This window comes from Megascapheus bottae, chromosome 23, assembly GCF_031878675.1.
Source record: "Megascapheus bottae isolate mThoBot1 chromosome 23, mThoBot2.hap1, whole genome shotgun sequence".
Taxonomy (NCBI): Eukaryota; Metazoa; Chordata; class Mammalia; order Rodentia; family Geomyidae; genus Megascapheus; species Megascapheus bottae.
In genome coordinates this window covers 12,095,541-12,113,905 of record NC_143531.1, presented here as the reverse complement: position 1 = coordinate 12,113,905, position 18,365 = coordinate 12,095,541, and the positions used below count along the sequence as shown (strand labels likewise).

Genomic DNA, 18,365 nt, shown 5'->3' with positions numbered 1-18,365 from the left:
TCTGAGGATCATGGTTCAAAGGCAGCCCTGGCACTTAAGTCCTAAAGTCTGTGAGACTCTTATCTCCAATTAACCACCAGAAAACCAGAAGTGGCACTGTGGCTCAAGGGATATGGTGGTAGCCTTGAGCTGAAGAGCTCAGGGACAACACCCAGGCCCAGAGTTCAAGTCCAACAACCAACCAAAAAAAAAATTCTTGGTTGTTGCTGGGAGCCAGTAACTCATGCTATAATACTAGCTACTCAACATACTGAGATTTGAGGATAGCAGTTCAAAGCCAGCCCAGGAAAGGAAGTCTGTGAGACAATTATCTCCAATTAAGAGTATGGAGCTGTGCCTTGCAGAAATTCACAGTAGAACAAAACCTAGATACATAAGGCCATATGGTATGATGCTAAATGAAAGGACCTCCAGGGTATAAAAACAAAAGCCATATAATGAGTGACTGTTGTCCTTAATATACTATGTTATCTCTCATCTCTTTTGCTGTCCCTTGGCTATCTTATATTGCTACAGTATTTCACCTTGTTATCTGATATATTGTATATATGCATATTTGGTTATTTGAAATCAGATAGAGAAGGGGAGAGAATAAGAGGGGCGGGGGTGAGGGGAGGGAAATGGGGACCAAGACATGAGAAAGGGTGTCAATGTATGTGAAGTAATGCACCTTCTATCTGGCGAATATAATGTAACATTTCTATTAATTACAATAAAAAATATATGAAAAAAAGAGTTGGAGCTGTGGATCAAGTGGTAGAGCACTAGCCTAGAATAACAGAGCTCACCTGGGCCCTGAGTTTAAGCCCTAGGACTGGCAAAAATGCACACATGCATTATACAGTTTGCATGAAGTTTTTATGAGTGTGCAGATCACAAATAAGTAATAAATCTTTCCTAGACGGTACTCAGCCCTTTTCTTGCAAAGCTGTTTTCAATGGACATTACAAGCACAGAGGATGGTTGGGAAAGGATACAGATTCTCCTCTAAGTTCAGACTGTTCCTCTAAGGGCACACTGACCTAGATATAGTTGCCATGGATACCATAATTTTGAATTTAATAGTTTTCTCTAGAGGAACAGCAATGTAGCTCTATGAAATGCTAAGCTCAATCCGGAGCTCTGCCTTGAAAGGTGAAGAAACTGAGTCAGGAGGCAGCTGGGTAGTTTATCTGACATCAGAAGGGTTCTCAGAAATTAGTGAAGTTAAGGTCTATGATTCATTCAGAAACCAGGATGTTTTTAAAACTCAGTCAAGCTGGAAGACATGCTTCTCACTATAAGTGATTTACATGAGTTCTTATGGCATTTATTAAAAGAATACTTTTTCCCCGGTCATCTATAACTTCAGTTTCTCATCTATAAGCAAAAAGCACAAACAGCTACTTAGCAGCAATATCCTGAGCTCTACATAAGACAGGTTTCTTCATAAAAGAAAACCGAGTGAAATGGCAAAAAAAAATGTCTAGAGAATGGAAGAATTCAGGATCATTTGTTTTAATTTTAGTTTCCAGGATGATTTGATGGCCATATTTTAGGAGACTGCAATATATACAATCATGTACAAAAAAGATGGCATTATGACATAAATTTAATCTTCGACCATAATTGTAATTTTTCTTCTTTGATAAATATTATCAATTACTAATACTCATAATAAATTTTGTTGTTTCTCAAAACTAAAATAAGACCTAGAGTGCCATCTAATATTTAGAAGCTAACTAATATCAATTTAGTACTCATTTGAAGACATAAAGTGAGGAGAAATTGGAGAGAGGACAAACAGCAGAAATCATTTAAATGCTCCCTTGAAAATGAGAACAGTTCATTTCATCTTCCAGCTGTTTTGGCCCAAGTTTCTGTTCCGCTGAATAATTGTTAAATGAATTCTGAAAGATCACATACAATTGGAAATTGAACCCAATGATCCAACATAGACCTGGCATTATTAAATAGTTTTCAAAGATTCTAGTGGCACTTTTTCTTGCTTATGTGGCTGGTTTTGCTCACAGGCAGGCCATCTCATGCACTACCAAAAATGTTCTTCCTTCCTAAGATAAATTTCCTCCCAACAACCTTGAAAATCTCGTAATGGATGATTCATTATAGCTGAGACAAAGGCCCAAGTCCAATCATATGTCATTGCTAACATTACTTCAGTCAAGAGGATAAAAACATTAGGAGGTTTGCCTCCTTCCAGGCCTCAGCTCCCATCCATTGTTTGCTGACAGGGTTATTATGCTGTGGCTTGGTCTAGTGCATTAACAGAAATGGTTGCTTTCAGGAAGCACATCAGTGGATATAAAAATACAGCTACAAAATAGCAAGGCTACTGTGAGCAATTGATAGTTGAATAGGGAGTACTCAAAGCTGGCTTTATGACCATCTCACAGATGCATTAATGACCTCATCTTTGAGGAAATAATATCCTTTGGTTCTTCCTTTTGTTTCCACCTCTATACTCTCTTTTCTCAAGAAAGCACTAATAAGAAAAAAAAAACTTTAGCTTTCCCCCAAAATCGGTGGGCTGATTAAATAACCATTTTTTGCCAGTCCTGGGACTTGAACTGAGGGCCTGGGCACTGTCCTTGAGTTTTCTCAAGGCTAGAGCTCTACCACTTGATTCACCCACAATACCATTTCTTTTTTATTTATTTATTTATTTTTTGCCAGTCCTGGGCTTGAGCTCAGGGTCTGAGCATTGTCCTTGGACTTTCTCAAGGCTAGAGCTCTACCACTTGAGCCTCAGCACCACTTTTGGCTCAACCCTTGGCTGGTCCAACTACTTGCTGTTTTAGATTGCAAACATCTATAGGAATGACTTCTTGGGTGACAGAGACTTCACAAAACTCCTGTCTCACAAAAACTACGTGTTAATATAATAGTAATCAATGTTTCAAGTAACGAAGTTTCAGGGCACAGGGGTATAATTTGCTATTCAGCAATCAATGACCAGAACAGTAAATAATTGGAAATTAAATTAGATACTCTAATTGAGGCCTAAGGTTTCCTTCTACAGGCAGTGGAATCAATTTTTTTTTTAAATTTTAGCTAGAAGATTGAAACCACAGAAGTAGTTCTGAAAGGGTTTCATTATTATTTTTATATTTACACAGGAACTACACTAGTGGAATTAATACAAATAATAAAGCCATTACAACAATAGAACAAATTCTCCCAGTCTTATTCCACTGAGATCAATACATTCAGGAGGTGTTAAGACATAACATAATTTCACATTTGCTTGTAGGTGAATTTTTTATCTATAAATGTGTAACTAGAATGTTGCAATGTGGATAATTTGATCACATGGGAACACAGAAAACACACACACACACACACACACACACACACACACACACACACACTTTGTCGCTCACCTCACTCACCCTCACTCAACTGAGGAGAGCAACCTCAGCTCACTCCTTGTGTTATCAGCCATACTCACGCCTATCTGGTGTTACAGATTCCTCTCTGATTTCAAATGCTTCTCCTACTATTTCCCAATAACTCATACATCACACCTTTGAGAAATGTTTTTTTTCCTACTAAATTCAAAGTCTTTTTCAAAAAGAATCTATCTGTTATAGTAGTTCTGTATTTCATAAACAGCTTCCATTTGTAAAATCACAACAAATGATTTCTATCTGGTTTTATTGAGTTTTTATCTGGGTTTCATGGGCCACTGGCAAACTTTCTAAGTATGTGTCTAAGCCTGTGTTTCCCATGAAATTTTAAATTTCAATTGCTCAGTTTTGTAGTGGTCTAATATTAAATGGTATAATTCTTCTAGTTAACAAGTGAACATATATATATATATATGTATGTCTATATAATATGTAATACTAGAAAACAATTAGATATTTTCAGCATAAAAACCATTTTATTTTGTATCTTTGAGGTGAATATGGATTTTAAAGTATTTATTAAAAGGCCAGGTGCCATTGGCTCATGCCTATAATCCTAGCTTCTCAAGAGGCTGAGATGTGAAGATTGTGATTCAAAGCCAGCCTAGGCAGGAAAATCCACGAGATTCTTATTTATAATTAATCATACAAAAAGCCAGAAGTGGTTTTGTGGCTCAGGTGGTAGAGTGCTATCCACAGTTCAAGTCCCAGACCAGGCTTAAAAAAAGTATTTATTAAATGTATCTGGGAGGGTTTATGTGAAGAGGCTATCAATTATATTAGTCACTCAACATGCCAAGCTATCTATAGATCTTTGTAGTGGACAGTCATTTACCATTAATCTTTTTAGGTAATGATGCAACTTTCATCTCATCTACCTATCTTGAGTTGGGAAAATGACTTTTTGTCTCTTGTTTCTTCTTTTGTAAAGCTTACTCTAACAATGAGCTAAGCTAGAATCAAAACAGATGAATTTGGACCAGTCCTTTTACAAAAGAAGAGAATCTAGCTTCCTCCTTAGTGTCTTTCTCTTCCTTAATGAAGGCTTAGAAAACACTCTGCACATTCCCAGAGCTGCTGAAAATGTCTCCCTGGAGAATCCCAGTATATACAAGGAAAAACAACTTCAAAAAAATTTATGAAATACTATTTGCTTTCTCCCTTCATCCCACCCCTTTCCACCCCACCACCCCTCCACCTACCTTGCATATACGTGCCTCCTCAATTTCAACCACTTTTCCTTTCCTTTTCCCAGAGCCAGCCACCCTTTTCTGGCATGATATCTGCAAAGGGCATGGGGGAAAGATCTAACAGAAATCAGACACTTTTCCTGAGGCCCAAGATATAGAAGGCCAGAGTTGGGACCACAAAAAGGTGATTTTAATCAAACAAGATATTGAAAAGATTCTAGAACTCTTTGGGCATTTCCCTTCACTTCTTGCACCTGTTGCCAGATCACTCTTAAATGTCAGTATTTATTTTCTCAGGAATACTAACCAGGGTGTGGCCCATACATTATTCTTTTAGTAAATAAATGAAATGTTCAAGGTTGAAAGGCAGCAGCATTACATGGACTGTTCACAGATAAAACTTTGGAATGATTCCACACTCACTATTGTGGTACTAACACAAATTCTTACACTCCCATGCTAACTCCAGGGGTCACAGGTGAGTGACTAGTCAGAAGCCACACACATGCACCTTTTCTGCCTCCAGGCAACAGACCGCAACACAGTGTCCCCAGAGAGCACACCTGTACACACCCTTAGGCACGTATTCAACCTATGAGCTGCAGGTTAGACTATGTGTCCTTCTTCCTCCTTGCTCACCCCCTCCCTCCACCCCACACAATGGGACTCTTGTTTGCTTCAGTAGCATGTGACACCACCATCCCTGCTTTGCCTAACTCCGGCTGCAAATCTCTCAGGTAACAGGTGGCAGCTTCCCCTGTTGGATTCCAGGTAGAAAAAAAAAATCATGACTTCATAGGGGTGGAGCTCTGGGACTCCACAGAGGTGCAGGGGCAGCCAGGTGAGCCTGCAGGAAAAGCTGTTTAGTTGGAAGGGGAGAAGTTCAAGTCCTCACTCCAGTGGCTTTCACTCTCACCTGGAGGCACCTGACCAAGCAATATTGCCAGCACACAGTTGAAGCTTGTCCTTGCTTCAGATGGAGCCCAAAGAAGCCACTTGGAAAGAAAATGTGGGCATCAAGAAGAAGAATCTGACCTTCTTGAGGTCCAGACTGTATATGCTGGAGAGAAGGAAGACTGATACTGTGGTGGAGAGCGGGGTGTCTGGGGACCACTCGGGTACTTTGAGGAGAAGCCAGTCTGACAGGACCGAATACAACCAGAAATTACAAGGTAACCAAAGAGAACTCAGTTGGTCCCAATTGCTGCACTCCCCCTTCAAATTTTAGTCTCCCCTATCTGCAAACAAAATACTTAAGGCAGAGGAAAGAAATCAAATATGACTCCTCCTTCACACAGAACAAGAGAACAAAATTGAATATGACTCATAAGTAACAAGGAAAAAATTTACTATGCGGATCAATAGTCAGAGGCAACTCTGAAGTATTCTTCATGTTAATATTTTCTCTACTGAGGCTAATATTTTTCCTTCTACCTTCCTCTTTCTTCTCCCTTCCCCACCCACCTTAAAAAGTGGAAAGCACTAGATCGCAAATGCTTTAGAAATGGACATATATATAGTTTATCTCCATAGGCAGATGCAAGATGTCACCCCAAGAGACTGATCTAGGTAATTGTACTGAGTTGTGATTGTGGTTATGGTGAATGGTGATATGAAACTACCTTTGTGTCTGTGGCAAATAAATAAATAATGGTATAGTGAGGGGGATGTTAGTGAGAGAATTTACTGAGACTCACATAGGTGGTCAGATCCTTAGAGAGAATTGAATAAACAGCCAAATATGGGAAGAGATGTTTAGCAGGTGTATGTTAAAGGAATTTGAGAAGAAAATTTCAATTTGTTTTTGTGAAGGCTAAAAGATAATTCAGCACAGCTACTAAAACATGTCCTCTGTCTCAGGCACTGGATTTCTCTTTTTCAAATGACCTTTTCCTTAAAGGTCATTTGCTGTAGTAAAATTTCCTCTTAATGTTGACAACACGCAGCATCACCCGTGCAGTTGTTTGGATCCAGCCTCTCTTGTCTGTTGAACTTCCCTTATCCCACCATGGGCTTTCTTCCTGGATTTAAAAACTAATGACATTAGAAAAACCAGTGGGACATGCTTGCACTTGGTAGATCACTTTACTTGAAAAGATGGTTAGAGTTGGCTATGGGAATTAAGAGAGCTAAATTAAATGCATTTAAACGAATTATAAAATTATAACTTGTAGTTAATACTGTTTTTTTTTAGAAAAAGGTCTGTCTATTCAGCATTAAATTACCATCAGTCTTGCACTAAAAGAATCTATTTTTAATGGGGGAGGAATGAAGAACTTAATGTCTGCCAAGGCAATATTGGAAAGAATGGAAAATCTTGAATCACAGACATTTGTTTCGCAATTCTGCTACCAACTCAAAGTATGAGCAAATTACTTCAACTTTCTGAGCTCTAATATCCCCATCTATGAATATGAAACTTATGATGCCATATAATGTTCTTGGAAGAATAAAGTAGATGAATACATGAAACATCTAGTATATTGGCTGATACTTGTTATGGATTCAATAAATAGTAGCCACTTTCAGTGTTAGAAATAAGGCATACCATAATAATAGAATAATGTGTGCTCCAGACAACTAATCTTCACAAAACCTGCCTTGTTAACTACTCTATTTGTGCATGTAAAGTGATGCCTAACACTTAGTAAGTCTCAGTAACTCTGTGTGTGTGTGTGTGTGTGTGTGTGTGTGTGTGTGTGTGTGTGTGTGCTGGTACTGGAACTTGAACTCAAGGCCTCATACTCTCACTTGGTTTGCTTGCTCATGTCTGATACGCTACCATTTGAACCATGCCTCTAGTCTGGCTTTTTGCAGGTTAGCTGGATATCAAGGCTTGCCTTGAAGCATGATCCTCCAAGACTCAGCTTCCAGAGTAGTTAGGATTTCAGGCATGAGCCACCACTGGTCCTTGGCTTGGTAAATGAAATAGAAGGAATAGACTGGAATGAAGTTTTTGGTGGGTTGAGGAAAAGCACCAAGGCTTTTGTATGTATATGTATTTATGCGTGAGGACACAGGTCTCCACTAATAAACACGATTCTTCAGTAAAAAATTAAACAGAGTAGTGTTGAAACTATGCAGTATTGCCCATCTAATAACTGAATGTAGTAAGTCTCATCACAGACAGCATTCCAGGGCCCACGATGGCTGTTCTTTAGTTCACTCCTTTTCTTCCATTTATTGCAAGGGCTACATCATTATAGTTTCCAAGCTATCTGTGTCTCATTGCCTTTCTAATGGGGCCAGACATGATCTCAGTAGGAAAGTTGTAGAAACTGGAAAATGATTTTGTATAGAATCAGGCATGTAAATTCTTCGATTGAAATGTGCATAGCTTACATAAAACTGTAAACAGGGCCTGGAGTGTGGCCTAGTGGTAGAGTACTGCCTTGCATTCATGAAGCCCTGGGTTCGAGTCATTGGTGCCACATACATAAAAAAAGCCGAAAATGGCTGTGTGGCTCAAGTGGTAGAACTCTAGCCTTGAGAAAGCCCAAGACAGTGCCCAGACCCAGGACAGGCAAAAAACAAAACTGAAAATAGATGTAGACACCTATGTAGATGTAGAAGTATTTATGTATATACAAAATTTCCCATAATTATACTTTTTTATAAATAGTTTAAACCATTCATCAGTCTTTCCTAAAAACCATACATAGTTATTATTACTGCTATGACAAGTTACAGCTCCATCTGGGTACTATGATCTGAATGTTTGTTTTCCCAACAAATAATTTCGTTTCCCAGCAGAATTTTCAGGTCAAAACTTCATTTCCAATATGCTGACCTTCAGAAGGGAACGAGGTCATGAGAGTCAAGCCCTCACGAACAGAATAACTGCTTTTATAAGGAAATACACAAAAGATCTTGTAGGCTCTCTGTTTGGTAGATATGAACATCTGCAAACCAGGAACTAAATCTGACAGGACTTTCACCCTGGATTCCTCAGGGTGGCTTAAGGCACAGAGACTATGATGCGTGTTTACAGTAGCATCCTTGGCCAAGACAATGTGCCCTATACTTTCATCCTCTATAGTGATATTGAGTCATAGCTTACTCATTATATTTATTGAATATATTATATATCATAACTATATATTTATAAATATACATGTATTAATATATATATTTATAAATATACATGTACAACATATTGTTAGTCAAGTGCCAAGAGCAAGAATGAGAGTGAATGGGTATAATGTTAATAAAACAAGTTAAAAAATACCCATCTAAAAGCCAATGGCTGGTGACTCATGCCTATAATCCTTACTACTCAGGTGACTGAGATCTAGAGGATCAAACTTTAAAGCTAAGCGAGGCAGAAAAATTTAATATACTCCATCACCAAAATACCAGCAAAATAGAGCCAGGCAAGAGCAGTTCATGCCTCTAATCCTAGCTACTTAGGAGACTGAGATATGAGGATTGCCAGTTCAAAGGCCCCAGCAGGAAAGTCTGTGGCGCTTTTATCTTCAATTAATCACAGAAAATCCAGATGTGACACTGTGGCTCAAGTGGTATACAGTGGTAGCCTTAAGCAAAAAGGCTCTCAGGAACAGTGAGTGCTCAGACCCAAAGTTCAAGCCCCAGGATTGACAAAAACAAAGAAGCAAGCAAATGAAGAAAACAAATAAAAGCAAAATGCAGAACTTCAAATGTTGCTCTGATAGTAGACTAACAACATAACAAATCAGCCAAGCAAGTTTGAGGCCTTGAGGCCATACTCTTACCACAAAACAAAAAATAATCTACAGGCAATATCATGATGTAGTGCCTATTATTTTCCTTTTACAAAGATCATTTCATCTTAATTGAGAAAGAACTGATTGGTTGTCTTGTGAAATCTGAAAGTTTTCTTACTATGATAATAATAAATTATCTGAAGGTATGGACTTCACACAGAATCACATATTATGCAATATGAGGACAAATCACTCACTAACAAGTTAGACAAGAAGCACGAGAGATTGTGTCATTTATAATGTTTAAAAGAAAAATAAATGAACAAAATAATATGGACGATCTAACGCATGTTAACAATACTGGAAGATTTGATGGTTTTTGCTGAAGGCCTAATAAAGGCCTAATAAAACCAATTGTTCAGCTTCCTGTCCACTGTCAAGCCCTTTTCATAGCTACCTGTTATTTGAGTATTGAGTAGTTCTTTCCCTTTTCCTATTCTAAACACTATTTAGTAAACGCGAATTACCTGAACCAGTAATGTGACACCAGTACAAACAGATGTGTGTCATGATTTGAAGGGCAAAACCTTCATGAAAGTCAAAGCACTTTAAGTAGGTTCTGTCTCATGCATGCATAAAAACCAAAGAGAAGCAAGATATGTTAATTTCCTTCTTTTTAAGTAATAAAGGTATCTTGCAGTCTTTAGGAGAATTGTTTGTGTCAAAATGTGAGTCACAGAAATCAAGAAGCTTTTAGCTATTCTACTATGACCACATTGTAATAGACAAAATTATTCCTCTTGTGTTTGATGTGATTTTAGATGTGACTTTCTTGAAAGTGGCACATAAATTCAAGTTGTGCTCTTTAAAAAAATCCACAAAACCATGGGCCTATCACAATATAAAATGAGAATTCAAAAGGGAGGTCAGGATATAAGAAAAGAAAGAGAGAAAGAGAAAAAGAGAGAGCAGGGATGTACCAGGCATGACTAGAAATGTCTTTTAAAATAAATAACAATGTCAGGAAAAAGGCAAGAGACAGGAGCTCAAGATGCATTCATCTTTGTTTCTGTTGATATAGGAAATAAAAATGCCTCCATTTATGGCACTGTTTTTCCTTGATTGTCATAATTATATCGACTTATGTTCTTTTATGGGTTTTGATTTTCTGGTGAGATGGAAATAACCACAAGAATGGTTTAACTATATAATAGCACACTTAGTGCTATCTTTAGATTGTCCCTCTGAATCTTTCTCCCAAGAAGTTGAGGAGTCCTTCCTCCTTGGGCCTCCTAGCCTTCAGGTACATGGAGTTGTCTGTTCCACAGATCTCAAAACTGACTCAAGGTCTGCTTGAAACTGTTCCCAATCTGTTCTCATAGGGACGGACAGTAGCTGTAGCTGTATGTACTTTTAGGCTGAAGGGGTAATAGGGTGTTTCTGAAGCCTGGTCATACTAGATCTTCACTCTGCATACAAAGCTCTCTTACGACTTAACATGAATAGAAAGCTTCTCAAGACTGGACAGCAATCAGTGTATCCCATAGCCCTGGCAGAGTTTTGTAATGAAACACTCAGGGGTCTGAGAACTCTAAACCAGAATTTAGCTTCCAGATTGTTATGAATGTAGATGACTGCAGATATGTCATGTTTTATTTGGCAGTTTACTTGGCAGCTAAGCATGATATGTTGTAGCCTTGCTCAGGCCCCAGAGTAAAGCAGCCGTATTTAGTTTGGGATTGTAATTGATGATCATCACCTCCTACTAGATCCAGGAAAGGAAAAGGGAAAAGGAAGGAAAACAACACTTTTGGGGATTGCTGGTGAGACTCAGTTGGTAGAAAGCCAGCCATTGAGTGAGAGGATCAGGTACAAAGTTCAAGTCTCAGTCTCGGAGCTAAAAAAAAAAAAGCCAGAAGAAAGAGGAAGGGAGAATTAATGTTATCTGTCATTTCAGAGACTGGACTAGCCAGAGACTTTCATGTACGTGATTAAAATATCTTTTCCATTCTGATTTCATAAGTGGAAAAGCAGGTGGTAGAGACTGGATTTGGACTTAGGTTTTAAACCTCTATAAAACAGAATGCGTCTGATTAAGTGTTGCAGTGGGTATCTTGTATGTATGGTTTGCTAATATGAATTTGGTGATTGCTATGTATGTTTTGCTATATGATGACATTCACGCCTGTGGAAAAGGTTTTCTCTTTGAAATAGGCAATCTTTCAAATTATTATGACTGTATTGTGGATCAATAACTCCTTGTCAGTTGTTTATTAGGTTACAAAACTGTAAAATTAGTTTATTTGCCCTAAACTAGCTTAATGGTCTTTATTTCCACTTCACTATCTGGATCCTCTCCTTCAATTTTATACCTGTGCCATTGTATCCTGAGACAATTATACATCGACATATATGTATATGTATATATACATATATGTACACATGTATCTATAGACTGAAAGCCTCTTCTAGTGCAGACACGGGAAGGCATTCTATAGTTACCAATGGAAAAATGGAGTTTTATATTGGAAACAAAGAACTTCATGTGAGGGGTAATATTTCAATAGAGTTTTATTAAGTCAGCTATAATTCTGAGTTGTAACTTAAATGTATCAGGGTTGTATAGTGTTATGATTAAAAGCCTTTGTTTAAAGGTATTCTGAGTAATTTTTTAAATCAGAGAAGAAATGGATACTCCAGGATACTTGCACTGAAACATCTTGATAAAGAATGAGAAATTATCAAGCCTGCATCCAGTGGTGACCTAAGGAAGAAAACAGAAAGATCATACAATCTAGCTACAGGCCTAAGTATTTGAGTCACTGTAGCACCTCAGAGAAATTGTTTTTCCTGAATGCTTCATAATGATAGGTCTCCAATGCCACTACCAAAAATGATCACAGATTTCTGATTCTGTGTTTGTTATGTGATGGTTGATGGAGATATTGTGTATTTCTCTTCTATGCCAGACAGACTTTACCCAAGGAAACACTCTGATTCTCCTTAGGAATTAGAATGTGTTTCCTCCCTCGATAAAAATAAACAATTCACTATACTTAACAATCAAGAGTTTAGTTAAGTTTATACCCACTGCCTGACCTTGGTATTAGTGTTTTTCTCTGCTTAAGAGTTTCTTCTAAATTGTGTGTGTGTGTGTGTGTGTGTGTGTGTGTGTGTGTGTGTGTGTGTGTGTGTGTACTGGGGCTCAACTCGGGGCTTAGGCACTGTTTCTCAGCTTTTTGCTCAAGGTCAACATTCTATCCTTGAACCACAGCTCCACTTCTGGCTTCTTTTCTCGCATTCTTTTTCTTTCTTTCCTTCTTTCTTTCTTTCCTTCCTTCCTTCCTACCATTTTTCTTTCTTTTCTGTAGTTAATTGGAGAAATGAATTTCATAGAGTTTTTTGTCCAGGCTGGTGTGGAACCGCAATCCTTAGCCACCAATGTCCAGCTCCAATTTATCTTTAAATGAAAGAATCAGCTTTGACAAAGCTTCTCTTTTACCTTGACTTTGATTATTAGTTCATGCTGATTTTATCTCCAAAATTCCTCTCAATTTGTCTATTCTCTTCATCCTGTTGGCAACTAGAATAAGTTTAATAGCTTCCTTCTCTTTGCATAACTGAAAAAAGTAAAAGATGTTGACATTAGCCCTATGACATGACCAGAACCAAGACCACCTTCCCTGTACAATTCTGCTCAATCCCCTTCATAGTGAGACCTCTGACCATCCCAGCTTTATTTATGTCACAGTGCCACAGCACTATTGCGTGTGTCATACATTTTTTCATTCATTGTTTGATTGTGTCTCTTTCCCCACTAAAAGACATTTCAGGCGCGCTGGAGTCCTCTTGATTTCATTGTTGTGTTGCTAACACCAGAACATCACTTGTCAACATGGGCATGAACTTACATTTTGAGCTAGATAATTCTGTCATCCCATGCCTGTAGGGAACTAGCAGCATACTTTCCTCTCTCTATCCACTAGTTGATAACCAGCAAGAATGATTCTAAGCAAAGTGCCAGTGGCTCGTGCCTGGGATCCTAGCTACTCATGAGGCTGAGATCCGAGGATCGCAGTTCAAAGCCAGCCTGGGCAGGAAAGTTTGAGACTCTTATCTCCAAATAACTACTGAAAAGCTAAAAGTGGAGCTGTGGCTAGCCTTGAGTAAAAACATGCCCAGGGACAGTACCAGGATGGCACACACACGAAAAGAATTGCTCTAAACATTTACAAATATTACCTGAAATGAGGCGTAAAACTACATGGGTAAGAATCTCTGACTGGGTCCGGGAGTTTGGCCTAGTGGTAGAGTGCTTGCCTAGCATGCACAATGACCCTGGTTCGATTCCTCAGTACCACATACATAGAAAAAAAAGCCAAAAGTAGTGCTAAGGCTCAAGTGGTAGAGCTCTAGCCTTGAGAAAGTTCAAGGACAGTGCTCAGGCCCTGAGCTCAAGCCCAGGACTGGCAAAAACAAATAAATAAATAAATAAATAAATAAATAAATAAGAACGAACTTCTGACTGCCAAAATGAGGACCCAAAAATATTGTATAATGAGCAAAGGGGACATAATGAATATGACTCATCTAGCCAAAGTTTTGCATTCTCAGCAATGGGAAAATTTACAACAAAAATAAAATCAAGTTCTAGGAAGGTTTCCTGTGTTAATTTCCCGTTCTATTCAGGATAGAATCTGTCCTTTTTTCATTCATCCTCTCCTGCTAAGGACTTTGGATAAAGACATTTCACAAAACAGCCATTGAGTTAATTCTTAATTATTCTTTTTGTGCTATGCTGATCATTGCTGGAAGCCTGTAAATTCAAACCAAATGCCACTTAAATATTTTTCAAGCCAGGTAAGCTTTGTTGAATTCTTTTTTTTGAAATCTACTTCTCTACTTTGGGCAGCAATTAGCAGTCAGAGGAAATAAATCACATACCTTTCAAATGAGGATAAAGCATTCCCCTACCCCAATGTGTGAGCCTTTCAAATTCAGAGGAGTGAAGGGTCTGCTTCTCTACATTCTCACTTAATACCTCACTGGCTTTTCTCCAAAACCTGTCTGACATGTAATTATTTTCAACCTATTTCACAGAAGGCCTGATCCATTCATCTTTCTGTGGGTCACATTTCCATTGAAATTGATACAAAAGAAAAAAAAAAGATTTTACTGTGTGAAAGTTATGCCAGCAGGATTCAACACAATGCTAAGCCAAGGTTTTTAAGGTGGGGGGGGCTTTTCGGGAGGGGTAGATATGAAATATAGCCGGAATGAAAGAACATTTATAATATATCTGAGTGGAGTCAAATTCTAGGTTGAATTGTGAGAGGGTATTTGCCCTGTGTATAGAATTGGGGCTTGACTGAGCTAGGTAGAGTGTGGTGAAGGTCTGTAGTCAATTTTGGCCTGCCACTTAAGAGATTTACTCTCTCTAAAAATCACTTTTATTCTATATAAAGCATAGCACTGGTTAAATCAGATCATCTTAACTCCTCTACTGTCTTCCCCATTGGTCTCCATTACTTTAAATGACACCATGACCCAGTTAACCAACTCAGAAATCTGAGAATCACTTTGACTTCCCTTCTCTTTTACTCCTATGTGGATTATGCATTTATGCTCATTTTACCTCCAAATCCCTCTTAATTTGCCTGGTTGTCTTCATTGTGTTAGGAATAGACTAAGCCTAACAACTTCTTTCTTTCCCTAACAGCTATCAAATGGCTACTTCTGCCACCACCCTTCCTCTTTGCTTCCCATCCTGAATATGGTCATAGAGATGCCAAAGTGATCATGCTAAGAGACTCTGGTCATGTCATTTTTGTTTTTATAAAGAAAACGTGTCATTTCCTTACCAGCATTATGACTTGAATATAGTCTCCCAAGGCTTGGCTGTCTCTTTGGTAGATCAAGTAAGTCATTGAGAGGCGATTGGGTTGAAGGCTCTGATAATTCTGACATCACCAATGGATTAATCCATTGATAACTTAATCATTTGATAGCATTTTTAAAGATAGTGGAAAGTAGATGGAGGAATTAAGTCATTGAGACCTCAAGATGCCTCTTGCCCTGGTTCCTGTCTTTCTCTGTCTGCATTGTAGTTGCATGAGATAAGCAGCTCTCCCCCATCCCTGACTTCCACCATGATGCACTCAGTGGGCCATGGACTAAAATCTCCTAAACTCTTTCCACCTTTAAGTTGTTTCCCTCAGGTATTTGTCATAGGGACCAGAACTTTACCAATACACCCACTGTCCTTCAGAGGCTCAGATTACCTAATAAGGCCTTTGAGATCTGTACCTTGAAAGATTCCCTCTACTCATTGTGTTCTCTCGTCCTCTAATGTTTAGACTTCCCTCACACCAAGGTCATTTTTTATATCTTGTTTTGTAGGCAAGACTTTTAACTCTTTACCTCCTGATAGCTCTTCCAGATGTTACTTCGGTCACAGACTCTAGCGGGCCTGACCACGAGACTATGCTGTGCTTCTTAGAGCAGGTTACAGTGTATTTTAATTATATCTGTATACAAATGTCAGAATATTGATGGATAGTTTAAATTTCAAGGTGATTGATTTATAGACTCTTTCTAGAATAATTCTCTATTCAATCAATTTTAATTGCCTCATTTGACTCCTAACACAGGAGCAGCATTTTGGCAATTTAACTTTATTAAATTATTTTAAAACATTAAAGCATATCCAATTATTATTCTTTTACTCCTGTTTCCTCAATGTTGGTAAGCTTAGTTAAATTAGCATAATCACAATACAGAGTCCAGTTGATATTTTGTGGTTGAACATAACTGTGTAATTTGTGGAAAGTGTACAATCTGATAGTGAAGTGGAAAAGCACATACACATCTGTGTATGTTTGAGGGAGAGGAAGGAGTATGTAGTTTATCTATCATTTTAATGATGTATCATTACTTCTAGATTATACCCTTCTGATAGTAAGGACTGTTGTTGTATTCAATATGACATAGAGAAACAATACAGGATCTATTCAAATCAACTCGGTAATTTTAAGATGATGTGAAATTAAATATAATTTAACTTCAAAAACTAGGGAATTGGCAAAATTATTTACTGCCAATTCTTACATTTATTGATTCTTACTGATGAGCATGTTTGTGGTGGTGACATGAATGACTTAGGGATCTTCTTATTCACCCTTGCTTCTGTTATATTACACTGCTCTCCAATTCCATGGATGTGCAAACTGTTTGATAAATAGATGTTGAATGGGGCAAGTGGAACTGCTTAGTCTTAGTCTGGTGTTGGGAGAATAGAGTGAAGAAGGGGTTACCAAGTGAGGCATTAAACAAAACCTTAAACTTGGTATAAGAAATGTCAAGTTTCAGCACTTCTTTATTAACAGATAGGTAATGTTTCAATATAAATAACTGGAACTATCAAAAGAAAATTTCAATTGTCATTATTGAGAAATAATCTAAACTAAGGATCTTCATCTTAATAATGGCCTAGGATTTTTTAAAGTAATGATAAACTGTGTGCTTGATCAGGTTAGAGCTATTTAGTCAATTTCTTTACATTTTCTTGAGAAGTACATTTTCAGTGAATTTTCCAAAACTTATTTGCATCAGTGAATTAGTTTTGGGATAAATGGAAGAGAATTCTATTTTTTTAAAAAAATTCAGGCATTATTATGCAATGTCAGACAACATAAAAAGCAATAATCTCATCTCATTGGAGAGCCCATCAGGCCATGCACTGAACTGGCTGTGTAATTGTCCTTGATGTTTTTGTCCATTCCAGACAAGGAGGGCAATCTCCTGATGGACACTCAATCTTTCCCCTCGCCCTTGGAACATTTCCAGGGAGGAAAAGAGGGGGGGTGGAATCAGGTGCAGCCTTTCAGAACTAGACATAGAATAATGGCAAGTAAATCACAGTCATAAAAGCAAAGAATGGCATCTTTTTTAGAGAGGTTTCTATGTGTCAGACACCAAGTCAAGTGATTTTTGTACTTTATCTCAATTTTTATAACTTCCTAGCAGCAAGGTTAAAAATGTAGGTTGAAAAGCCAACAGCCTCAGGTTTGAATCTAGCCCCACCACTAACCATGGTGAGTTCTGGGCAAATCACTTCAGCCCTGGGTGTTTCAGCTATTTTCATTCATAAAAGGATGGAGGAAGTACACATTTGTCTTATAGTGGATGGCAAGAAAGATACAGCACAAGACAAGCTCAGTATCTGGTGCAGTGAGCATTCTAACTATGAGCTTTTGTTACCACTGCCATTACTACAAGCAGGTTAAGGACACCACATGGCTTGGCTAAAGTCACACAGCCAATGGTTAGCATTTCTGGAACTGAATTCTATGTACTGTCTGTGATGGTAACATAGAAGTTAGGGGTAGAATAGAAAAGCAAAGATTCTGGGCTATTCACATCTGCTTTGAATCCCAGCTCTTCTGCACAGTCTGTTTTTCTGACCTCTAAAATGAGTATAATTGGAGTTATGAGGAAGATTACAGATTATGTATATTTAAAGATTGGTGCAAAATAAACACTTGAAAAAGTTGCTCTTATTAGGCTTTTGATAAGATTACAATTAATGTAATTGTAGTAAAATGTATGACCAATTATTTTCAAGATCAATTTTAGTACATGCTTCTAAAAACAAAATGTGGTACACATATGCATTGGAATATTTCTCAGTTACTTTTGTGACATTATTGGAGTTTGAATCCAGGGCCTCCAGCTCTTTTTGCTTTCATTTCATTTCATTTTATCTTATTTTTAATGGTCCTGGCCTTTGAACTCTGGGCCTGGGTGCTATTCCTGTGCTCCTTTTGATCAAGACTAGTGCTCCACCATTTGAGCCACAGCACCACTTCTGGGTTTTTCTGTGATTAATTGGAGAGTCTCACAGACTTTCCTGCATAGGCTAGTAGCCAGGAGCCCCTAGCACAGAGCTTTTTTTTGCACATTTTGGGACTACAACTCAGGGCCTGGGCACTGTCCCTGAGCTTCTTTTGCTCAAGGCTAGCACTCTACTTCTTGAGACACTGTGCCCTTCCCGCTTCACTCATGGATGGTTCAGCTATTTTCAT

At 38.1% G+C, this 18,365-nt stretch overlaps 1 protein-coding gene across 1 annotated transcript in view; it reads left to right on the top strand.

Annotated features, from left to right (window-relative positions):
* Positions 1–5,568: 5,568 nt before the first annotated feature.
* Positions 5,569–18,365, top strand: part of Arhgef38 (Rho guanine nucleotide exchange factor 38) — a 76,844-nt gene continuing 64,047 nt past the window's right edge. Inside the window, exon 1 of the mRNA XM_090356569.1 lies at positions 5,569–5,769. Within this exon, the coding sequence (XP_090212695.1) occupies positions 5,574–5,769 (196 nt within the window). The 5' untranslated portion in view covers positions 5,569–5,573. The remainder of the gene's footprint in view (positions 5,770–18,365) is intronic.